Genomic DNA, 25,116 nt, shown 5'->3' with positions numbered 1-25,116 from the left:
CCCGCTGTTCCGTCGCCCCTGCTTCACCCCAGGGGATGCCATCCATGCCGTTTGCAGGGAGGGCGGGCTACCTGAAGTTGTAGCGACTGAGCTTCGTGTCGAGGCCGTGACGGTGGAGTTGCTGCTCAGGCTGAGGCCCAGGCTACTGCCACTGCTGAGACTGGAGGGGACGCTGACCACCGGGGGAGGGGCAGACACTGTGCTGGCCGTGGTGGAGAAAGTGCTGGAGGAAGAATGGAGGTTCGCCTCGCTCTCCACGCTTGTGTGCTTCAAAAAGGGGGAGCCGGTGCAGGAGAAAAGAAGGAAAACAGCCATTACCTAACAGGTCAGAAAGGACAGGCAACCTCTTCTGCCGCTGCTACCAGCATGAGGCTGAGGCAGTAACCAGGCTGCCCTTTGCCGTTAGTTAGAAGAAACCATAAATTCTCTCTGGGTACACATCTCCCCAAGATTCACCTGGCAAGGATGGTCACGAAGGACCCACTGCATGTCATCTCCCTGTTCAGAAAAGCAGCCAACTGGGGACAAATTTCCCAGAAACGGATGCTGGTTGGCCAGCGAGGACACAGAGATAGTTTACATGTGAAAAATATATCCTAGCCTCTCCTCCTACACTCATCTTCACTAGTTCAGCACAAGAGAGCAGTTCTTGGGCTAGAAAAAAACCACAGTTCTAATGAATTCAAACCTGAAACAATGTATTTGGACAAAGAGACTCCTAAGAAAGGCTTAGCCCCTCATTATCTTCCCCTGGGCTTCTGGCAAACCAGACAGCTTTGCCCAGAATGGGTCCTTTTTAAGTTAGTTGTCTTCCTTACCATCTCAGCGTAATTCCACAAGTAGTTACTGTAAATCACAACAGTGAAACTAATTCTTTGACCAAAGTTCTCATCTGGCCTCTACTTTCACAGGATGCCCAGACTCCCACTGATTATTTTCAGGACTCACGTTTAGCACATCCCAGACCAAGGGATGAGAACGGTTCTATCAGTTAGAAAAGAATGTTCTTATAGAGCTTAGAGTAGCCTACAAAGCCCCAGACTCGGTGTTTAAAAAAAAGTCACATAAAGATTCAGGAAAGTTACTTCCAGGTCTTTGAAAATTGGCCCACAGCTCTGCAATATTTCTGGGATTTTTCTGCCTCTTGGCTTCAAGCATCCTTTTTACTCCTTTCCTGCAACCTCACATCAATGATCATTTTGCCACTTCATGAAGAGATTTTCAAGAATCGCTTCTTGGATGAATCTTATGGCCGGACAGCTATAAGTATAGAAGGCACATTTCCTCTTTTACAGCACGGTGCTTACCAAAAGAGTGGATGTTGAACTGCGCCCAGAAGATGTTGACGACGAAAGGGTGTTCTGTTGAGTAGATAACGTGCTGCAAGGAAAAAGAGGTTGCCATCAGCCACAGCGTTGGGCCGCCTGAAGCTTCTTCAGTCAAGAACACAGGCAAGGAAATTAGGCAGAATATGAGACCAAGGAGATCTGAGATCACATGGTAAGCACAATGTCCAGCTGGGGTAGTAAGCAGTTAAAGCAAGAATGGATGCTGAAAAGGGAAAATAAGCCCCTTCTGTCTTCACTTCCCATAGCTTTTAGATCCTCCTCCACTTAACTAATGGGTCTCTACCAGGTGGAGGGGATGAGATGGAACCCAAGAGCTCACACCAACTGCTACTCACCAACCCCAACCTGCAACCCTCACCCCAAATCACCTGCTGTGTTGTGTGGTGGTAGTATTTGGAATCTCCTCACTGTGGCTCAAACCACCCAAGGAGGATGAGTGCTGACTGGTTGTCGTCAGTAAGGAAGCTGCAGATACCGTTTCACTGAGAGGAGGGATGCTAGATGTGGAAGGTGAGTCAGATTTCACTGCAGAGCTTGTAGCACCTGGAAATAAGGAAAGGAATCCACCTCATCAGAGGAAAAGGAGCGTCTATGAGCAACAAAGAGATGACTACAGTCCTACGCTGCCCCAAAGACAAGACTGTGAGCTACGTGATAATGGATCATTCGTGTTTAGGCAGAATCTTTTCTTTTTTTTTTAAACTCCAAGCATCTCACAGCACTGATCTCATTTGTTCAGTGCAGGGAACCAAGGGGATCATTCTAAGAGAGAGAACCTGAAACGTAGGCTGGTTTGAGATTCAACAGCAAGGCAGAACCAAGGTGAGACCGGAACCAGAAGTTCTGATCACTGAGCCCGAGCTCTTTTTACTATAATCTAGGAAATGCATAAGTTTTGAAAGAGGAGAAAAAACAAGACAACTAAGAGGAAAAAGCCTGGAGTACACTCACCTTCAACAGATTGCGTGGTCTGTAACTGTGTGGCCTGCACAGAACTGAAGCCATTCTGGTATAAAAAACAGACAAACTCAAATGAATAGGTCAAGTTAGCACTGACAGACTCAGCTTGATTTCTATCAACAAAAACCTTTCAAACTCTACAAGTTAACCAAAGGATAACACAATGCAGACTATCCAAACAAAATAAAAACAAAATTTAAGAACAAGATAAACCAAGTCTGTGTGACCCAAGGCAACAGACGGCAACCCCCAAACTGGTGAAGAGACCCCAAACCCAAAACAGATACAGGAAAGGCCCATCCAGTGATCCCAGGGGGAGGGTGTGGGACTGAGACCGTTGAGCCAAGCCACCTACTGTGCTGGCTGCGTCTGAGTCACCCCACAACACCTCGTGCTTATTGCTGTCCCCTCACCAAGCCAAGACAGCGAGGTGGGCTCTACTGATATGCACCCAGACCGCTAGCAGTCACATCTTCCAAGAAGAGAAAACAGGTACTGAGACTGGTGCTACGAGCGAGACTGGATCTGCAGAGCAGAGAGAACAGTTTCCTGGCTCGAAGTCTCCAGGCTTGCTGGAAAGCACTTTTATTTATTTCACCAACCATGGAGATGTGTTTTCAGCTTCTCAATCAGCACTTCGAGGTGTCTCAGTACCATTTGTCAAGAAGTAAAATGCTCATATGAAAGGGACTTTGCCACCCTTGTCCTAACCAATGCCCAGGGGCTTGTGAAGCCACTACCTTTGCCTGAGTCAGGTCCTTTTGGGGTGATGAAGAGATGGAGCTGGGGTACCGCCGAGTCTGTGTGGATCTCTGTTCATATAGAGGGCCCTGAGCGTTGTTTGGGGAGGTATAGGTTGTCGACTGAATTGGGCCACTCTGATAACCGGACTCCTGACTCTGGTTGGATGAAACTGTGGATGAAGATTCACTGCGGGAATGGAGAAGGAAAATCTCAGAGAAATGAAATAAAGCAGATCCACTGACGCTAAGGGAATAGTGGAGATCTACTACTAGACTACAATCAAAAAGAGAATTTCCAGCAACAAGTAAAAGAAACCACCACCATCTCTTCCTAACAGGAGGCATTTCCACATTCTAGAGAGCCAGGGATCTGAGTAAGAGTGGACTTCAAAAACATTTTCAACTCTTAAAGGGAGAGCAATCCCTGTACCTCTCCAGTCTGCTGTTATAAGAAGAGGCTAAAAGTCAGTAGGAAGGATACACTGCTCGGTCCCTTCACCATAACATGAACACGAAGCACAGGAAAGTCATCTCTTGCTCTTATTCATTTTCAGGAATTCTGAGCTCCTGGCTCTCAAAAACCCATTAAATGTAAGGCTACTGGCAGAACTCTCCTGAGAGGAACTTTTAAAATTCTCATATTCATTAATGACGATTATAATTCAGTAGATCCAGGCAAGGGCCGGACAGCTATATTTTTAAATTCTAAGGATCGAGAAGTATAGCCCAGTGCCCTGAAATTCCTCTAGGATTTTCTAATGCTTGAGTTGGCCCTCCCAGAGCAGTAGGAAAGGTGCCTTTTAATCTGTGTAATACTCAGGTATCAATGCTACCTCCTTCCTAGGAGATGCCCGTCACACCCTTCAAAGGCGTAAGCCCCACACCAAAGGTTCAAAAGTATTTCCATCTGTGGAAGATGCCAACGTGCTTTCCATTAAGAGGTGCTGTACACTCTGCACGAACTGTTCATGGCTATTCTAGAAGGACCCAGGGGATGCATTTCTGTTCAGTTACAGATAATCCTAGTAAAATATTTTACAGTGCTCAAAAAAAATGCTACAGTTGTCTACTTTCCTCTCACTCAGAGACTTGGCCTCCCCAGAGTTCTAGAAACCATTAAGAAACTGAGAAAAGTGGTAAAAGCCGAGTAAAAGAAGTCCTAATTATGACTGATGTTTCCTCTACCTGGCCGTGCTGGTATAGAGGCTACTTGGAGCCTGGCTTGAAGAGGCGCTCGTGGTGGGGGTGGACTCATAGTCAGAAAGGACAGGCTCTGACCCAAACTGCAAAGCCCCAAACTGCAGGTTTAGCCCTGAGATATCTGCTGAGCCAGGCATCTCCACAGCCAGAGCAGGAATCTGTCGGGAAGAGGAAGCCATGGTTTACTGCAACCTTACTGTGAGATGAATACAACCTTTGCTTCAAATTCTAAACTATACCCTTACAACCTCAATTCCCAAACCCTTCAGCCCTTTGACCTAAGATAGTATCTATCAAAACGTTTAAGTACCTTAGAAGTCAAGGAGGCTTTCTTCTTCTGCTGTTTCAGTTTTTGCTGAGCCGGCTGAGGGCTGGAGGACTGGTTGTCTGAAGACCCAGGAGACATTTGTGGAGCCGAGGTGGATTTACTTGGCAGGGGAGAAGAGGGGGGCGGAGGTGCAGCTGTGGAGGTGGCCACAGCGGGCGGCTTCTCCTGAAGGAACACATCCATCATGGCTGAAGATGGGGTGAAAGCCTGGCGCTTTGTAAAGGGGCTGTGCACTGTTGAATCATTTGGGTTCTTCAAATCTGCAAGACAAAACCCAGTAAGTATAAGGCCAGAGGTGATGGAGAGCTGCAAGAAAATGCTCTTATCCTGCTCTAGAGCTATGAACCAGGCCCTCGGGAACCAGAACTTTGTGTGAACAGGTCCTTTTAAGGCTTAATCTCATTTCTATGGCGAAAATCACCAGATCATATTTGTTTTTACATACAGCCTAACTGCACCAACACTACCACTTCGCCTGTGTAAGACAGGAATTCAGGAACTGTGTTTGGAGTATGAGGTCCTGAAAGGGCCAAGTCCATGAACCTTTCCAAAGGCAATATGCTGTTTTCAAGCCCTAAAGATAAATCTAGGGCAGGGGTGTCCAAACTTTTTTCAATGTTTTCCACCAAGGGACATAATGCAGTAAAATACAAACAGCCGGACCACTCACTCGAGGTGAAGTACCTATTGCCTCACCTGGTTCATTTAAGTAAATTAAATATGTTTTTGGAATTTGCTGCGGGCCAATTAAAAATCGATTGCGGGCCACAGTTGGCCCGCGGGCAGCAGTTTGGACACCCCTGAGCTAGGGCATCGCAAAAATCCCCAGGTCCACAGAAGACTGCAACTACGTATCGAGCTAGATTTGATTAAAAAATTTACAGCCTCCACTTTTTATCATTTCCCAGCTTTCTGAACTCAGCCTTTGTGACGAGGGGAGATCAGTGTGGGAAACTGCTCCCTTCTCCTCACGTGGGGACAGTCTCTACCCCCGACTCCTGCCAGCAGTACCGCTCCCACACCTGAGAATCCATCCCACTTCCCGCGTTCCTCACCATACTGCACCAGCGACGGGGACTGTGTGGCGGAGCCCATGTCCCAGGAGGAGGAGGTGGGGGCTCCAGGCTGAGAGTGCTGCGCTGCCAGCTGAGCCAGGGCCTGGGCCGTCTTGAACTGCTCCAGGAACTGGGAGCCGGTGGTGCTGCCGCCCTTGGCTTCGCCGACATCACCAAAGCCTTTCCCCAACATGCTCACCTGCAGACCAACACAGAGATTAGAGACAGCCACGGCCAGCTCCTCAAACAGACACGTATCCAGGGTGAGGGCCAGAGAAATGAGGAGTCAAGACTCGCCAGACTGTGTATACAGCACAGTCCATTCAGAGCACATGCTGTGGAGTCAGATGTCTAGATTCAAATACTGGCTATGTAACTGCGGAACAGGAATTTTCTGTACCTCTTTTTCCTCGTCAGAAAATAGAAATAGAAGTAGTACCTCATAACGTTGTGGGAGGACGAAACAAATAATGTATGTAAAGCATTTAATATGTACATGTACACAGCACGTACTGAAAAGCTATTAAAACTTATACTTATCATCACCACTTCCTCCTTCCTCCATCTCAGGGAGGAGCTCTAATGACCACAAGAATTTTTCCCCTTTTAAAGTTTTAAGTCAACCAATCCTTGATTATTAAGTTAACGAGAAGATAAAATTTCATTCAAGCCATTAAGGTCCTTGCCCTTTCCACTAACCAGCTCAAAAGGAACCAAAACAACAAACTGGAGCCTCATCTCAACGCTGCCAATAAGTAGCACAGAGGCAGACACAACCTTAGGGGCCGTCCCCGCCTCTGCACTAGCCAACTGCACGAGTCCAGATGACTGGATTGTTTGCTGTGGGTATCCAAGTTCCACAGGGCAGTCATTGATAAGAAAGCAAATTTACTCTCAGTGCTTTTGGGGGATTCTCTCCATTCCCTACCACCAAATAAAACTACTGGCCCGGTCCAGATGAACCATGAGGCCTTGACTCTTCTAAGAAGCCTCCAGGAGATTTAATCCCGTTCCTCAACCATTTCATCATCATGATTGAGCAGTGCTTTCTTGCACAAAACAAGTCTGTCCAACTCAAAGTAAGACATTTTCCCCCACTTCAGTCTATATCCTGAGATGAGACAGACAAAAACATCGGAAGTTTAGTTGAAAGTATAGGATTGTGGCAGACGATTAACAAACATTCTGCAAGTGCCAAGCATTATATTAAAGACATAGAAAATTACCCAATGTTCGCATATTGTACACAATAATAGGGGGCTCTTGTATTATTATTTACATCTGTTACATTTTAAGGGAAATTAATCCTTTAACGTTTATCATCAATGGAAAAGAAACATTAAATAGCATAGTGATTATATAGGTAATGAGAAAGAACAGTGTAACATTATGCTTAGTTTAACATACCACGTGACACACATTAAATAGAATGCTGGGGTTAAATGAAAGTAAGTTGAAAACTTTTAAAAGGCAATTAAAAGACACAGAGCACTTAACGACATTTTCCAGTCACTTCTCTCAGGGGTTGGTAGTTATTTCCTGATCTTCGTTTCACCTTCTTACGACCTTTGTCCCATTTTTAATCCCAACACTCTCCCTTTCACCTCTCCCACTTTGTCACCTTTCACATATGGCAGAACATCAACCACCAAATCGTTAACACAAAAAAACCACTTTAAGACAAAAAGCCACTTTAAGACAACAGTTAAAAACTGAAGAATTCTCCATTAGAGACTAGCTTAGCAGTTTTCTAGTTAAAATAATTATTAATACTATAAACCTACTATTGGAAAAATAAAATTACACGCACACACTTGGTCTCTTACCTCTTACAACTATAGTATCCCTCCACTAAAAAATAACAACAGAAAAGGAAAAGCAAAGAGGAAAAAAAGAGAAAAAGCAATACTTCTTAAGATTTACTGACCTATAAGAAAACTGGTCCTTGTTTGGCTTAGTTAATAATCTTGAATTTTTAAAAATATTCTGAATGAACAAGTCACGTGCCATTAAGTGTCCTAGGTTAGTTAATAAATACTACTACTACTGCCACCACATCCACGTAGTCCTTATCCATTACCTTATCTTCCTACAGCTCTGTAAGACAGGCAGAGCCAGCACTCATGCCCACCTACAGAGAGAGGGACAAACAGCTAGGAAGTGGGCAGATTCCAGAAGACCAAGGGTTCTGAAAGCCTAATCCAGAACTGTCTGATCTAAATGAAAATATATGGCAATTCTGCTCTATCAAGAAATAGGGACCCGCAACTCCCATCAAGGTTTAATTAGGACAAAAGGATTAAAATTGTTGATGTCATTAATTTTCCCTCCTCAAGAATAGCCAACAGTGTTCAGCACCATGAATGATGGAAACTCTTTCTTACCGGATTCGGCATGTCTGCAGCTGAGCCCTCTTAGAGGCTTAGAGCAAGGGGCTCAGAGTTATCCATCCCCGACTACCCAACTCAACGTCTCCACATGCAAGGCCGTTAGGACTAAGAGCATGCCCTCCCCTGCCCCAAACCTCTGACTGTCACTGGAATTGCTGTATGTATGTGCAGGGTGAGCAGGAAGTTTGGCTGGGACGCGGCATGTTTCCTACTCACCATACTGTGATGAGAAAATGTGTTCCCCGAAGCAGGCTGAGAGATGGTACTCTGCTTCGAGTTACTGAACACCAGAGGCTGGGCAAGAGAAGGAGCCTGAGATGGATCCAGATTAGATGAATCATTCTCCATGGACGATGGGGTCTTCCCCAACAGAACAGCAAGGTCAATTCTGGTAGAGGACACAGGGTCTTGATGAGTAATGAACGAACATTCTAGCACTCCTCAACACCCGACTCAGAGTTTGGTTAAAGTGAAGTCACTCCCCAAAAGCACAGAGCCCTGAAATGCTTAATTTACTAAAAATAATCGATGTGTAAGAACCACTATAATATCTATGTTCTGATGATGTTGCAAACCATGTTATTTATATATTTCATTTTAGTGAAATGAATTTAATGAAATATCAAACGTTGACTTTAACACAGTAACCCAATAATTGAATCAAAATTTACTAATTTTTACCCGATTTTTAAATACTGAATACCTGTCATTATGAATATTTAATATGCAAAACCATATACTAGAATGCTGGCATCTTCAAGTGGCTTTGGAACAAGAAGGTTTCGAAAAAATGTTCCCAACTTCTAAAGAATTTCAAGTTACTCATGGTATAATAAAAATACATATTTGGGCTTTGCCTCCAGTTTTTGGCATAGAGTTCCTTAAGCCCTGAGAATTTCCTGAGTGATAATCTTTTGTAAATCATCAGCCCCTTTCAACTATGAGGTCACTCAAGGTGGGGCCTCCCACATGGTTTCAGAAGGGGATCTGGTGACCAGAAACACTAATATGATTAGAGGGTTGGAATGTTCAGCCCCACCACGCTCCACCCACTTCTAGGGAGGAGAACTGTAGACTGAATTCAATCACTAATGACCTAATCGATCATGACTAATGTAATGAAACTTCGATAAAAACTCTTGTACAATGAGACGCAGTGGGCTTCTGGGTAGGTGAACATATCAGTGTGCTGAGGGCGGCACACCCAGAGAGGGCATGGAAGCTCTGTGCCCTCCCCCCAGCCCTGGCCCTATGCATCTCTTCCATCTGGCTGTTCCTGGGTACTACTTATAATAAACAAGTAATAGCAAGTAAAATTCTCCTGAACCAGGCATTCTAGCAAATTACTGATCCTGAGGAGCGGGCTGAGAACAGCCCCAAGTTCACAGTCGCTGGGAAGAAGTGTGTGGGGAGCCTGGGCATGCATTTGCAGCTGACCTCTGAAGCCAGGGTGGTCCTGTGGGACTGAGCCGTTAACGTGGATCTGTGCTAACTGTGGATAGTCAGTGTCGGAATTGAACTGAATTGTTGGACACCTAGTCGCTGTCAAGAGAACTGCAGAACTGGTGCGGAAAAGCGACAGCTATTTGGTGTCAGAAAACAATACATGTTACTTCCAGTAATGACATCCCTAGCATCCAAGCCCTATCACACTTCTTTTCAGGACCTTCTGAGTCAACAGCTATCATACCCAGGCGGAGACATAATCCAAGAGGTTTTCAGGGGATAGAAATATTCTCTGATGAGTGAGTGCATCTTTCTCTACTGACGCTAATACCTAGGTTCAAGTTCTAAAAAGTTCATTAGCCAGATCCTAGGAGAAAAAATGATCACTATACTCAGTGGGCTCAGTGCACAAGTATCATTAATTATAAAGCAAGAGAAGAAGCTATTGAACAGTTTGTAAATTCAGAAATAAATGAAAACATTTCCACTGTAGTTTTCCTTTACTTAACTTATTGTTAAGATAAACTATATCATGCTAAGTTTTAATCAATGCCTGTGATGCTGACCTATGTAAAGCACTATTTTGGGGGAGAATCTTTAAATTGTAAAATATGGACTTCCATTCAGATTAACTAGTATCAACTCTGATAAATCTCTCAATCAACTAAAGAGGAACTTAACGTGATTTGATTATCATCACTACCAACACCCTGGGAGCTTGGCAAGGCCCAATGCCACTCTTCCTTACAGCTATGTCAGCAGATCCCTTTGGGAAAAAATACTGAATTTTACCACACACTTGCCTCTGACCAGCAGTGATTGTCACATTCTCTGCAGGCAGAGGCACTGAAGACACATTAGAGGCAGTGAAGATCTTGGTCTCAGAAAGCTGGAAAACAGAGGAATTAGTCACTCCTGGTGTTAGGTAGGTTACAGTCAGAATCCTGGCATAGGTAAGGGGAATTCATCAAGAAAAAGGGAAGACCCTTAGAAGAGAAAACTACTCTGAGGAGTCCTGAACAGACTGACAAAATATATATGCTCTTCTATACATGCTCAATGATTTTATTGAAAGAGAGGGCAGAATCAAGAAACCCCCAAAAATAGTGGAGTCACATAATATGCACACTAAGCTTTCCAGGAAGGTGAACACACACACTAGACAGAGAAAACCCTATTGTTTCCCATTAGTTCCCCATTCCCACATCTACCCAAACCACACGTTACCTTCCACTACCCTCTCAAAGAAAGGCAGATGACAGCCAAGATGAAGACGGAAATAAAAGAAGTTAATTCTTGGCTTTTGAGCAGTAAGGGTCCAAGTGGTGTTGAGTCAAGGTCTTTTCAGAGATAATTTTAACCACATGCAATTTTTGCCTGAATACTGACTTTATTACACCTAGTCTCTCCATTATAGGACACGAAAATTAGGTAAGCAATTATAAGGAATAATTGTTCACACTATTCAAAACCTGATTTGGTTTTGTGCTGACTTTGACTAAAATCTCTTCTCTGAAAACAGGAAATGCACTCTCCCAAACGCATCATTCTCCAAAGTGGCTTACGCAGATGAGCCCAATCTTAGAAAACATTCACAAGGCAGTCCAGCTCAGCGACAACAGAAAAGAACCATCCTCTAATGCTCATGCATCTGAAATTTTAAAACCTCAGGCGTAGCAACCAAAAGTTTGACACATCATTTCCAGCTTGACATATCATTTCCTCTTTCCATAAAAGCTGTCTTGCCTGAATATATATGAGCCTACGAAAGTAGCTTTAGAAAACGTTCAAATGGGAGCTCCCCCAGGATTACTGAACACTTAATTCACAGCAAAAGCTTGACTTGACCAGGAAGCAGCCAAGTTCTCTGACTCAGGTACTACCAGGGAACTCAGAGCTTGTCTGCGTGCCCCTGGCGCCGCCCATCGAGGAGGCTCCAAGGTGTGTCAGGCTGGAAGACGACCCATTCTACACATTCATCTCAATCACAAAGTTGGGCTTCGAGTAACTTAAAAGGGCTCCAGAGCCAACCAGAGTACAAACCTGAGGACGTGGCAATTTAACTCTCACTTTGTACCCAACTCCAAGCCAATGACAGAACCACACACCAATGCTTCAACGGGAACCGAACAGCTGAAGTGTTCCCAGCAGAGTCATGTGCCAGCAGCAGCTGCACTCAAGGCACTCACCAGCTGCCTAACTCCCTGCCGGCGCCCTACCCAACCACCATTTCTTCCTGGGGTAAATCCGACAATCAGATATTGGACTTACACAAGCGCACTTGCCCTTTCCATAGTCTGGTTCCACAGAGTCCTGTTCATGCCCAGCCTCCTTCATATAACATATGTGAAATGTTCTGGCTCAGAACACTATTTTGGATGTAAAAGTTTTGGATCAGAATCTATGGATGAATTTTGAGGGATAGAAACATACCCACTTTCTATCCCTAAACACCACTTAGGGATAGAAGGCACTAAAGAAAAATGACGTGGAAATACCTACATCTTCGTTCCAATCTTCAGTTCCCCACTCCTCCGTCGCAGTCCTCCACGCACCTGGGGATAAAGGAGAACAGTGGCTTTAAGTGCCAGTACAAAGTATGTGCAGCAAACACCGATTTATTAACATTTTTGGCAGCCAAAAGTGTAACCAGAATTTAGTAATCAGAAGGGATTCTTGGGCTTCAGAGGGAGGAAAAGACTATTTAGAAAGGGATACCTGAGAACACCAGCGTTGAATAAGATTATGCTGTCACAGCTTCTTTCAATCTTTGTTACATAGCTATACAGCAAAGAGCGAGAGGAAGACAAGGCGAGAGCGCAAGACCCCAAAGAACTCCCTGCTCCAGGCAGTCTCCTAAGACACTCGGCCCTCTTAGTGTCAATTCAGTGAAACGGCAACAGCTAATTTAAACCAGAACAAACTTCCACCCATTTATCTGCTATAAGACAATACTACAGCAGAGATGCAGTCTGAAGATAGACGGCAGCAGTGACAGAGGAACACAAATGGTTGCACGATCGTGAAAGGGCAGTGAAGAAGGCAGGCTTGAAATCCATACTGAGGGCACTGAAAACTATCTGCTTCTGGAACTGAATTTCAAAATGCGTACTCAGCCCAAGTTGATAATTCTATTGGTTTAACTATAAGGAATCCCTCTGGACCTGCTCTTTTCTGAAGACACTGGACGAGACTGAAAAATCAAACGTGTGTGATAGTTACTGTCCTAATCCTAACTACAGAGCAGGTGCAGGCTGACCTGTACACTCCCTCATGCTGGCAGTAACGAAGCTGGGACACAGTTTCTATGGGAGAAATCTGTAAGAATCAAACCCCCTTGCTCACTGCCCTTGTTGTGCTTCCCGTATACAGATCGCCTCAGACAGGGACACTGCCCTTTCTTAAGGAACGTGGGAGAGAGTTTCAGTGAGAACCGGATTCTTCCCTTTAAGCAAAGGAGCACAAGTAAGAAATCAGACCCTATCTATCTGTAGACAGGACAAGAACACTCCTCACTTATTTCCTTCTCTAGAACAACAGTATACACTGAATAACTCAAGTCTTCTCTCCAAATGGAAAAAGCTTCTGACAAAAATGAAAGAAGGTCTGGCATTCAGGTATTATTTCATTGTCACTGAAGAGAAGTATTCTAACACCTACAAAACCCATCTGAAATTCTTCTGAACACTTAATAATGAAAAATCCTACTTCCTAGAGAAAAATATGTTCATTATAAGGCCGTTCCCAGCAGAATGCTAAAATTACACCAGGGAAATTCCAAACTACTTAACAATGGCAATGTTCTTCAATCCGAAGGCCAATCTCAGTTTAGACAAGTTACAAACCGCGTTCTCCTCTCCCTCTCAAGTGACATGGCTCTTCCTCCCCGCTGACATCCATCCCGCCCTGGCTAAATGGAACCCAATATCTGGGTTAACACATACACACAATCCTAGAGCTGGAAGTGACCTGAGAAGTTATCGACTATTGAGAGGCTACCTCTAAATGCAAGATTTTTTTTCTGCATTCTGGCAACTGTAGCTGGGGTGGAAAAGAGCGTAGATTCCTAGCTGCTATTTTCCTATACAGGATATCTGAAAACGACTGAGGAAGAGGTCTATATTAAAGAAGCATTATGGAACAGAAAGAGTGCAAATGCTCTGAACAACAGATTAGGGTTTCCATTCCATCAGCAGAAAGCACAGTCAATGGCAATGTTAAATATTCATTAAATGAACAAAATTTTTAAGAAGCATAAACGGCCACAGAATACGTGAGAAAGAGCAGAAAGAGAAAAAGCGGGAAGATGGAAAAATGACATATCCACAGATATTTCAGTTCATAAAAATCTATAAATATATCCGGGGCAGTTAGGCGCCTGGATGTATCATACCAGGAGCAGTCTGAAATTTTCGGGGATAATTTGACCCCTCAACCCCAATGAAATCATGTCCTGAAACAAAAAAGAAAAGAAAAGAAAAAACAACCAGTGAAATTTTGCTTGTGAATGAGAACATCTGCCCCCAATACACAATGCCCACTGTACCTGTGGATATTTTAAGGGTAGGTTTGAATTTCTTTTTAAATTAAAAAGGGAATTTGAGTTTTCTATCATGAAAACACAAAAAGAGATCATGCATGAAGGCAAGTTCATATTGTGAAATTAACGATGATGGGAATGAAACTATACCCAACAAGATGACAGGAGCATCGCATAATTTTTCATTAGGTCACAAATCAGATTTCTGATTCTAGCTCCCCAAATCTGCTCAGTGGAAATACACTCACACCTCATCTATTCCTGTTTTTCCAACCAGATCCTGTTGCAAACAGCTACGGCTTGCAATCCAGGACTGGGACTCCACACCTAATCCACAACTGACAACAAATCCCTTCACTTCCTTCTACCATCATTTCTGCCGATGATAAAAAGCCAAAATACCCAAGAACACACTAGAGCTCAAAAAACAGTAACTGTCATTATTCAGAATGCTACCACTGCCTCTACAAAACCATCAGGAGATGAATAAAGAGCAGTTCTAATGCCTCCTAAGTATATAAACTTAAAACAGAAATGGTCAAGGGAACTCAAAAAATATCTATCTTGTCAATAACTCAACGTTAGCCCCCACCAATGGGAAAGTTGGATTCAAAATGAATTTCTAAGACAGCTTGGTAAATAAAAAGCAAGTAACACTCAGGACCTGAGGTGCAACATCTTGTGGACAGCAGATGAGAAGCTGTTTGTGCCAAAGCCCCTCCTTTGACCGTTCAGACAGAGTTAAAGATCACTGACCTTTAAAAGGGGCAAGGCAAATTCAAATGGAAAAGGAATCAAAGAGCCAATTTCATGATCTATTATTAGCTCACCCTCCTTTAGAAGAGAAAAACAGTCTGACTGTGTGTGTGCTGGCACAGCCAGGGGAGGTAGGTGATGTCTGACTGTGTGCTGGCACAGCCAGGAGGAGGTAGGTGATGTCTGACTGTGTGCTGGCTCAGACAGGAGGAGGTAGCTGATCTCCTAAGAAGAAAGTAATCTGGAACTCAGAGACACTCGTATTTAAAGCAGTGAAAGTATCTCTCACTCCCAAACCCATCTTGGTGCATCTCACAAGACTGACAAATCCTTCAACATATATAACCTATCGAGGATAGAGGCACCAAAGTCAGCTAACAAAAAAAGCAATTTTATTAAAATCCCATTAACACTCTACCACACCCAGAAGACTGTCCAAAAAAGAGTTCGAAAGTCTTGAGATTTCTTTCTTGCCCAGATATTGAGATTTCCCAAAAATGAAGGGAAAAAAGAAACTCCTAACTTGGTACCAGAAACAAACTGACAATGGGCTTTAATTCTGGACCCTCTTCATCTCTACAAGTAGTGGCCTGATTAATTAATTCAAGATATCTTTTCAAAAGGCAAAGCTAGCTACCCTAACAGAAACACTAGGAAATACAAGTGAAGCTGATGGCAGCTACATGAAATAATGGGAAGAGCATGGGTTTGTAGAGTCAGACAATTCTGAGTTCAAATACTAGTCAATTTCATAACCATTCTTTCAGTTTAAGTTTTGTCATCTACAAAATGACGATAAATAATGTCTATTTCATAAAACAGTGACGAAGAGCAGGTGAAATAGCTCGTACAATGTGCCCATGGGCACACAGCAAGTAGAGAACACACAGTAATTGTTATTTCTTTCTCCCCCATCACTGCACCCAAAAACTGTTCCTCCACTTTTTAATATGACTATAATCTCAAAACAATAAATAAAAAATAAATGTGCTTAGGTTCCTAAGAGACAAGAAATGAATAATAAATGGTCACTCACTCGTCCCATCATCTGGCTCGAAGTGGCCAGTGTTGTTCCACGTACTGCCGCTATTATTGCCATAGTTATCATCAGTATTGGCCGGTTCTGCATAATCTGCTGGGTTAAAGGTTCTGGGGACGGGGCAGGAGTGAACAACAAAATAAAGTTTAAGAGTCTCTGACATCTAAGCAGCATCAGCAAAACTTAACTCAATCAGAATGTTGACTGTCTCTTTTCTAGTACAAATCAACCACGGCCCCTTTCTAGAATCCTGTATGCTGTCAACTTTATCTCACTTGCCAGCCTACCTAAAATTTCACAGCATAATCTCTCATTTTGGGTTAGAACACCAATAATCACAATAAAACCCACATAAATATTTTGGGAAGACAGCAGATGTATCATTCAAACGAAGCTATGAAATAGAGATAACGATCCGGTGGTAGACGCTTAGCCCTACAAAATCAGCCCTAAGTCTACACAACTTTAAATAGTTGTGTGGATTAAATAGTCTAGACACCTTTCTGATCACATTTTGGTTAAGGCTGCCTACTGTTACTGTCCTCAGGATATCAGGACATAGCCACGCTATAACATTACGGTGATCCTTAGGGGAAAAAACTTTTTTGGACAGTGGATCAATGAAACTTACCCCATTCCTTGAGCAGAAAACCTTCCTCCCCGCCTACCAGAGCCACCTAAGGAAAGAGAAAAAGAAAGAATTATTTTAGAAGCCGATACAAAACTACCTTGCCAACTGAGGCAACTCTGGAATAGTAAGTGGCTGATATTGTCAGATGTTCTTTCTCTCACTCTGTAGTGCATGAGTTAACATAACACAATCATTAGGACAATCATTAATCTTGACTGACTGTTCCTTTGCTGATCAAACTGCAGGGTCCTCAAGCAAATACAGTAACAGTAAAGACTAGAGGAAATGACACCCACCTTTTCTTCTCACTGCCCACTTAGCAATCTCCAGAATTTGCATGACGCCTCAACAATTAAAGTAACCAGACTCCATGTGAATTACAAATTAATCACCTCTGCCTCGTCCACGTCCTCTTCTCCCTCTTTCCGTGCCTCTTCCAGAAGGTCCTCCACTCTTGGTGCCATCTAATCCATTTTCCTGACCCCGAACTGGGGAAAACAAAACACAGATGGTCAGAACAGAGTCAAAAGAACATGTATAAATATATGAGTGGTATGTATGTATGTTGGTGGGAAGGCAAAAACAAAGGAGAAAATGACTGGAAGGACGGGACAAGATGGTTACTAGGGGAATGGTGATAAACCACAACAGAGAGCTATAAATCAAACAACTTCACAAATGACTACAGCATAATTTCAGGCCAAACTGGCTGTGGCTAGAAAAGGCTACATGTCAGATATGCTAAGGTCTCAGACGATGGCAAGAGAAATCAAAAGGGTGACATAACGATTATTAGGTCCAGCCTAGCAGGGCCCTGACATCCCTGAAATCTAGACATTACTGACCCACAGCTGGTTTTGTTAAAGCCCCATGCATACACTCTCGTCCACGGCTGGCACCTCTCCCGCGTCTTGGTGGCCCACCACGTCGCCGACTATAGTCTCGGTCCCGGTCTCGGTTTTCTTTGCCTTCCTCGTTGGATTCCGTTTGGCCACCATCCTTCTGTCCTGAGACTCCCTTCTTCTTCCCGACCATCTCCCAGGAATGCTAAAGGAGGGCAGAGCATTCATGTCCAGTCAATCCAGAGTGCTAGCAGGAAACCAGAGGTAAAAGCTGGGACAACTGTTAACACTGTCCACTCAGCATCCACATCTCAGACACTCCTAGTTTACTTTGGTTTAAAGGGAGGGCACAGATAGGACCTCAGAACAAATTTGATACCGATCACCTCAAAACTGAAGTCCTTTTTGTGGCGTAGGTGCTTGTAGCTAAGGGATGATTTCAGAAAGGATCACCAAGATCCCTATCCAGTTCAGTCACTTTCCACATTAGTCAAAGGACCTAGTTACTCATCCCTAGCTTTCAAATGTTTCCTGAGCTGAAGAAATGAATTTCCTTTGGATTCAGTGACTTCCAACTTTTTATAGTCTTATTCATGTCAAATAAAGCAAAAAAGAAAATTTTAAGTTTCTACAAGTTAACTTTGAATTCAGAATGAGTAAGCAGCATTTGACTCCTGGGCACATCCTCCAATCAAGCAACCAAGAATTTAGGAGGAAAACAACTACACCCACTTCTCCACCTTACCGCACCTCCCAATTTCCCTTATTTAAAAGACCAAATAGTCAAGAAGGCACAGCCCTGACCCCGAGACACCTGACTACAGGAAGCCTTCCGTTTCCGTTTCAAGTTTAATCCACTGCTCTCCCCTGTACTTCCTAAACGATATAATCCAATTCAACTTTCCCAAAGCAGAACAATTTGTGATTCATTCCAGATTGCAGGCAGGGAAACTTATGGTAAGGCAAATAAGCTCAACAGTCTTGCAAAACACTCATTCCTTAAGAAAATTAGTTTATAAAGTTTTAAGCAACACATGCCTTGATTTACACTATTTTTTCAGAAAATATGTACAAATAAAAGTCCCAGGACAAACACCAAGACTAACAGATCTTTACTAGTTATCATCTAACTCAAAGAACAACGACCCTGGTGATCAACAACAGCTAATAGCTAGTAACTTGCAAAAATATGGACCAGGTTAATATGAAATTAATATTAATTTTCTCAGGGTTAATAATATTGTGGTCACATAAAATACCCTTAAGGGAAGCATGCAGAAATATTTAGGGAATAAAATATTATAATGCCTACAACTTAATTCCAAATAATTCCAAGTGTCCATTAATGGATGAACGGATAAACAAAATGGGTATATACATGCCGTATTTTGCCATATATAATGCACACTTTTTTGCCCAAATTTGTGAGGGAAAAATAAGGGCGCGCATTATAAATGGGATAGTACTAATTCCTTATCTATATAAATGTTTTTAATTATTTTATTTATGCTTAGGAGTTAAAAGTGTAACTGGAAATCAGTAACAATATCCATATGTAAAATAATATTCTGAAATACAACCATCGGTTTTGTTGAACTTATGAGCATCTTGCAACGATGTAGCTCTTGGCCCTCTATGAAGCGTAAATATTGTAAATTTGTTACCAGTACATAAAATTTCTTTTATCTTGTATCTGTTCTTATGTTTTGTAATTATTTGTTACATAAACTTTCTTGTACCATAATGTTAAGAAACAAATGCTAAAATTCCTTTATAATACAAAAAACAAGTACATCAATGTAAACAAACAAAAATTGGAATTAAAAAATTAAAACAAAAGATTTTTTTCCCCCTCAAAGTTTGGGCCAAAAACGTGGGTGTGCTTTATACACGGCAAAATACAGTATATTGGATTATCCAGCCTTAAAAAGGAGTGGAATTCTGATGTTACAATATAAACCTTGAAAACATGCTAATTGAAATAAACACCAAAGGACAAATATTGTATAATTCTACTTATACAAGGTACCTAGATTAGGCAAATTCCTAGAAATAGGAAACAGAAGAGATTATCAGGAGCTGGTGGGAGGGGAAAATGGGGAATTACTATTTAATGGATACAGAAAATCCATTTTGGATTCAGTTTGGGAAAGGAGAAAGTTCTGGTAATACATAGCACTAAAGGTGGCACAACTGTATCAATATACTTAATGCCACTGAATTATACATTTAAAAAAGGTTCAAATGGTCAATTTCAAGTATATTTTACCACAATTTTAAAGTTTTTAAGTTCAAAAAAAGTAAATTTAAAATTATAATAAAAGTGTATCTAACGTATTCCAAAGTCTATAATAGTTCACGAAAGTAACAATTTTTTAAAGAAGTTAAGTATACACCTAGGACTCAGCAGCTCCCTGTTGCTTTCTCCCAACCCAAGCTGATTCCATATTATAGCTAGTGGGTCATTTTATGCTCACAGCAGCTTCAATTCATAAGTGATAGTAAGCCAAAGCTAAATCTGCATCAGAAATCCTGGAAACCAGACTTGAAACAGTCAGCCTTTAGTTTTTGCTAGTTTGTCTCAAACCTTAGCAAGTTTCAGAAACCTGTCACTGTCTCCCTCTATTTGTATATGTCAGCTGCTGGCACTACATGAGTTCTATAAGGAAAAGTGAATTACTATGATCTTCCCAAAGGTACCGCTAGTTTTCTGATATAATCTCGTCCATCCAAATACATCTAACATCCTTGGCAGCTGACTTTGCTTCCCGTTGGTTTCACTATTAGCTAATTTACTAGTACGCAAAAGCATACATTCTCCAGTTTATTTTCTTTTTTGATACCGTGGAAGGTCAGACTTGTAGCACTAGGCAGAAGATGCTAGAAGGTGAAACAAAATGTGACTTGTGCAAAAAAATTCAGACATTTAAAAAGCAGGAGTAGTTCCCATCTCTTCCCCCACACCCCAAAAATCATGGGACAATTATGCCAAAGTGAAGTCTAAATGAACCAAAAGCACTGTTACCTGATTATCTAGGCAATAATTTTCAAAATGAATAATGTCAAATCTAACCTAGGACCATACTTTTAAGAGAAAAAGCCATAAGTGAAAATTCAATGATTAAAAAAGTTTTCCAAAAAAAAAAAAGTTTTCCACTATTACTTCCCATTATTTAAGGAAACTGACAAACCTCCACAACATTTAGCTATAAAGTGACACTGTAACATCAGTAAGTTGATCACTCTAAGGAAAAACTCTGGTTATCTATCCCAACCAAAGGTTCCCACTGTAAGACCAAAAAAAATAATAAAGTTCTCTACTAAGCACTGCAGGAACATACCAAAGGTTAGTAAGGCAGAATCCCTGTTGTTAAGGGACTTACAATTTGGTGCAACGATAACACAAGCACAAAAACACAGTATTCTCATTAAGTGGGAAGGAGAGGAAGCGATGAAAGCAACTCTAAATTCTAGGCCAAGACAGCCCCTATCATCTCCAGGGATGGTCAACAGGCTGTAAAATGTGTTTTTCTGCTACCTCAACAAAATAAGTTCACACGACGAAAAGGTATTGTAAAATGTAAAGATGATATTGATGGGAACGTCCTGAAATCAGAATCCAGTAATGTGTGACTTTGCTCAATAGCAATAAAATAGGTGAGCGCAAATCTTCCATGATTAGTCACTAAGGCTATGAAGTAGCACCTCTAATTCAGACTAACCCAGTCCTGAAAACAGTCACTAGCGTGGAATGAATAATTAATTCTAGGCCAATTAGAAGAGACTGATTTTATCTGTTTTTCTCCTGTTTATTGCTCATAAATTTTAAGTATTTGCAACCTGCAGGAAACAATATCCAAGGTAGTTCCAAGTTCTATTTGGAGAATAAGGTACTCTGCCTTAAGTTGAGTTACCCCACTTGCTATTTTTAGAGTACTACTAGCCTCTCAGCCAGGGACCCACTTTCTAGAACATTTTATTAGCACTCTACCGTATCTGGGTTTCCTTCCAGAAGTACATTGATGGCTCTGATGACATCTCCGTTGCAGTCATGCAAAGCAATGACACATTCATCCTGGTTCTTGCCTGTGATATCAATCAACTGAAAGAGAAAGATCAGCAGCAATCATGAACAAGCTTGCACTCCCTACAAAAGGAAACTAGGTAAAGACCAGAAAAGAGAGAAAATACCAGCTAAGTTTGAAAGAACGAGGTTTACAAAAGCAAAATATGCAGAATTTTGGTGTTCCAGTTCCAAAAGCAAAACATTAACACTTGTGTTCAAAAGGATTTACATACAAAGCATCAAATAATAAAGCCTCTAATAGAGAACCAAACGCAGAAACACACAAGCTTCAGCATACCATAAATTTCTACATTTCCGAGATGCCCCAACTGCTCAAAGTTGCTATAAAATGGCACCAATAAAGTCATTCATTAAACAAAAAATTAAGACAAAACCTCTTTGAACAAGGTATCTGTCCAAAGGGGTACAGGAAATGAGACAATAAAAGCACTTATTAGCTTAACCTATCATATTTCAGGCCATAATTCTTTTAATACCTACACTAGAAAATACCCTGGTAGGCATCTATGTTATTTAACGATGCTTTTGTCCTGATGCCTTTTCCTACAGCTTACAGAAAATATACTCACTTGTTTCACCTTTTCCTCAAAGTCAGCGTCATTATGGTCCGAAATCATCTGTGCAAGTCGAATTTGTTCTGCAGTGGCCTAAGAATTGAGACAAGTTGAAGAAAGTATGATTAAAAGACAACAGTTTAGAGAAATAGGAGGGACCTATGTAGTCAATACCTACCTACCTCCCACCCCAATTTCCTTCGTTTTCTTACAAATGACCAAGTAATAAAAGACTTACACCATTTAAGACGTTTAAATCAGCAAAATGATAAAAAACAAAGATTAAAGTTGTCACTATCTCACTCTATAATCCCTTTCTCACCAATGTTCACCATGAAAGAGGCTTTCACACTGGGAACCACAGCATCACTGTGAAACATCTGCACCGTAATTCGTATCAGTGTATGTGCAAAGTCACACGTGAACCGTGTTCCTGTTTCTGCAACGACCAATGCTGCCCTCCTACTCTTAGACTGAGAATACCATAAGGTTTAGTCTGAGGATAGACTTAGCATATCTTCTGAGTATCCAGTGTGTGTTTGTAAGATACCACAAATTTTACTGTTCCAATTGAAACACTAAAGTACGTAAATACTAAAATTGTCCTAGAAATTCACTTGGAAGGAAAAGTGAAAGAAAAACGAGTAAGAGGAAAGTTCTAGTCTTACATTTTCAATTTACCTGCCCATAATCAAATGGGAAGTTTATTCATTCACATTAAGTACCAACTAACACCAAACTGGTTATAGAAAATAGATCATATCTGAATTAAACTTAAAAACCCAACCCATAAACCTCAGTACCCAAGAAGCTAATTTACCCCTTAAAACTAAGCAATACTCTAGGATGTCTCATTTGTTAATTCTGAAGGAACATAATAAAGATGCTAACTCCTTGTGGAAAAGGAAAAATCAGATTAGGCCTCAATAAGACCAGAGAGGAAAATAAAAGACAAGTTAGAGAAAAGAGCAAAGGAAAGGGGGAAAGGTGGAAAGACAAAGGTGGGCTAGAGAGATGTTAAGGTGGAAAGTCCAGAAAATAAGAAATATATTGCTAAAAAGATCCGGATGAAAGAAGGGAAACGCTGTATTAGAGATACAAAGCACAACACCCATTCTTTCCAAACCTCATTAATCCAATATTAAACAACAAAAAGCAAGCACGCTGTATCGCTGCATCCCAGCACGTCATTAACAATTATGAGGCTCCAAGTAAAAAGAGGCAAGGACAGAAAACAATAAAGAACCTAAATCAATAATCCAAAGCACAGAATGATGCTGCATTGGATGGAAACCAGTTATCAACCAGCAAGGTATATCCCTTGGGTTCTTTACCTGTGGCCGCTGCTTGTGCTGTGTCTGGTTTTGGTTTTGAGGTTGTTCCCAGTTACCCCGGGCTCGGTTAGTGCCCACCGATGTCATCATTTACAGTATATACAAATAACAGTATTTACAAGGTAGAGTACTGAAAGATTAAAATAAAAAGAACAAGTTTAGATGTTAAATGTGGGCAAAATGTTTTCAACCTCTTCCATCAGCATCTTCACCAAATACTTTCATTTCTTCAAAGAAACAAACCAAGAGGATTCACCTGTTCTTCAGACATGTTTAGTTTGATAAATTGCTTCAGGAACTATGGCTATTAATTCATTTTTGTATAACAAGAAATGTATAAAGCATGTTAAGTGATGGCTTTATTTTTTTTTTTAAGTTATGGGCGCATTTTTATTACTAGTCCCCTTTTAAGCAGGTTTTGGGAAGTTTTGCTATCTTGATAGAAAGCAAAACAATGTTAATAATCAAAAGTCTTCTATATAGGTGAAAATATCTGAAGTCCCTTTGAAAGAAGGAAAGATAATCAGCAAAGCCTGGAAACAAAAGCCTTCCAGGAAGGGGATTAGTCTATACTCCAAACAAAAGAAATTTTTACTCAATCCACCCATGAAAGCAGCCTTACCTGCCTTACAACCATTTAACATAAATTGCATGTGACCTTCATCACTTGGAAAAGGACAAGCTCAAGTCTAACCTCTTTCTCCCTCAAGTTTCCACCTCTCAGCATGCTGTGGGGGCTCCCATAGCATTCCACAAGTCATGTATTGGCCCCAACGATGCCCAGAATCTCAGTTCCCTGACTAGTAATTCCAACACTGCTTTTGCAGCTGCTTTTTTTGGTCCCCTAATCCACAGTTCCAAGCAACCAGAATTGCAATTACCCTCCACCACTCACCTTAATATACAGAGAATCCCAAATCCGCCCCAAACCCAAAACATCTAGCACAAAGTTTTATTTGGAAGAAAGGACTGCTGGGAAATCATTTTATACATGAGATATTATTGCTGGGCAAGATGACTTTGTTGAGTCTTTAAAGAGACACAGAACACACAGGAGCTTCCCCAAACCAGAACAGTTTTTGTCATGACACTTTTAACAAGCAAGAGTTCTACTGAATTTTAAGTTCCCTTCATTCATACTTTGCTTTATAATGCAATCTCAGCTGCCGCGTTTAGTAAATAAAATCATTCACATGAAGAAGCACTCAAAATAAGATTACTTTGCACTGTCTTATGCCCTTCCAAAGAGTACAACTTTATACTTTTATGCTCTATATTTAATTTTTTTGGTTAATACTTTATACAGGGTAATTCTAGGCTGCCCAGAAGATACCACTGTATTTGAGGGAAAGGTAAGGTGAGCTTCTAAAGAAATATGCACGGACTATTAGGGAAGTAAATTTCACCTGTTTCTTGGATCACAAGAAAGCAGACTTCCTTGCGCATAAATTCTTTACCAAGTTGGGTTAACAGATTGCATAGGTCTTTGTTATTTGATGCCGTCATTAAGATCTAAGAGTTCTACATCCTCTATCACCAAGAAAGTTTTTCAAAGAAACTTCAGGACTAATTTTTAACCATTACCTCTCCCCCTACGCACATGTGCACACAAAGGCCTATAAATATTTCTAGCTAGTACAGGATTATTTGCTACATAGTAGACTATTTTCCCAGGCTGGCATAATATAGTCAAGTTAACAATTTACCAAAAAACAAACAAACAAAACAAAACAAAACACCAGTGTTGTTTAACCAAGTACTGCTGGATTCAAATCAAAGAGGAAAAAAAATTAAAACTAGAAGAAAACCATTATGCTTCCTAATTGGCTCTAAGATGTAGTTTCCAATATGGGAGTAACCAC

The 25,116-nt window shown here is 41.5% G+C and overlaps 1 protein-coding gene across 28 annotated transcripts in view; it reads right to left on the bottom strand.

Annotated features, from left to right (window-relative positions):
- The window catches only part of UBAP2L (ubiquitin associated protein 2 like), a 39,221-nt gene that overhangs the window by 10,946 nt on the left and 3,159 nt on the right, over window positions 1-25,116 (bottom strand). For 13 of the 28 annotated variants that reach the window (XM_033092871.1, XM_033092859.1, XM_033092852.1 and 10 more), the window contains exons 2-19: window positions 23,255-23,384; window positions 21,936-22,013; window positions 21,271-21,381; window positions 17,316-17,484; window positions 16,830-16,925; window positions 16,438-16,483; window positions 15,804-15,916; window positions 11,974-12,026; window positions 10,275-10,360; window positions 8,242-8,413; window positions 5,636-5,834; window positions 4,563-4,840; window positions 4,238-4,410; window positions 3,050-3,239; window positions 2,301-2,355; window positions 1,718-1,892; window positions 1,308-1,380; window positions 72-267 (exon numbers count right to left, since the gene is read on the bottom strand). In XM_033092871.1, the coding sequence (XP_032948762.1) occupies window positions 72-267; window positions 1,308-1,380; window positions 1,718-1,892; window positions 2,301-2,355; window positions 3,050-3,239; window positions 4,238-4,410; window positions 4,563-4,840; window positions 5,636-5,834; window positions 8,242-8,413; window positions 10,275-10,360; window positions 11,974-12,026; window positions 15,804-15,916; window positions 16,438-16,483; window positions 16,830-16,925; window positions 17,316-17,484; window positions 21,271-21,381; window positions 21,936-22,013; window positions 23,255-23,344 (2,353 nt within the window). In that variant the 5' untranslated portion in view covers window positions 23,345-23,384. Of the gene's footprint in view, window positions 1-71; window positions 268-1,307; window positions 1,381-1,717; window positions 1,893-2,300; window positions 2,356-3,049; window positions 3,240-4,237; window positions 4,411-4,562; window positions 4,841-5,635; window positions 5,835-8,241; window positions 8,414-10,274; window positions 10,361-11,973; window positions 12,027-13,864; window positions 13,925-15,803; window positions 15,917-16,437; window positions 16,484-16,829; window positions 16,926-17,282; window positions 17,485-21,270; window positions 21,382-21,935; window positions 22,014-23,254; window positions 23,385-25,116 lie in introns of all 28 variants that reach the window. The other 15 variants (XM_033092864.1, XM_033092849.1, XM_033092857.1 and 12 more) reach the window with 3 other exon arrangements.

Source organism: Rhinolophus ferrumequinum, chromosome 22, assembly GCF_004115265.2.
Source record: "Rhinolophus ferrumequinum isolate MPI-CBG mRhiFer1 chromosome 22, mRhiFer1_v1.p, whole genome shotgun sequence".
NCBI lineage: Eukaryota > Metazoa > Chordata > Mammalia > Chiroptera > Rhinolophidae > Rhinolophus > Rhinolophus ferrumequinum.
This window is presented reverse-complemented; position numbering and strand designations above follow the sequence as displayed.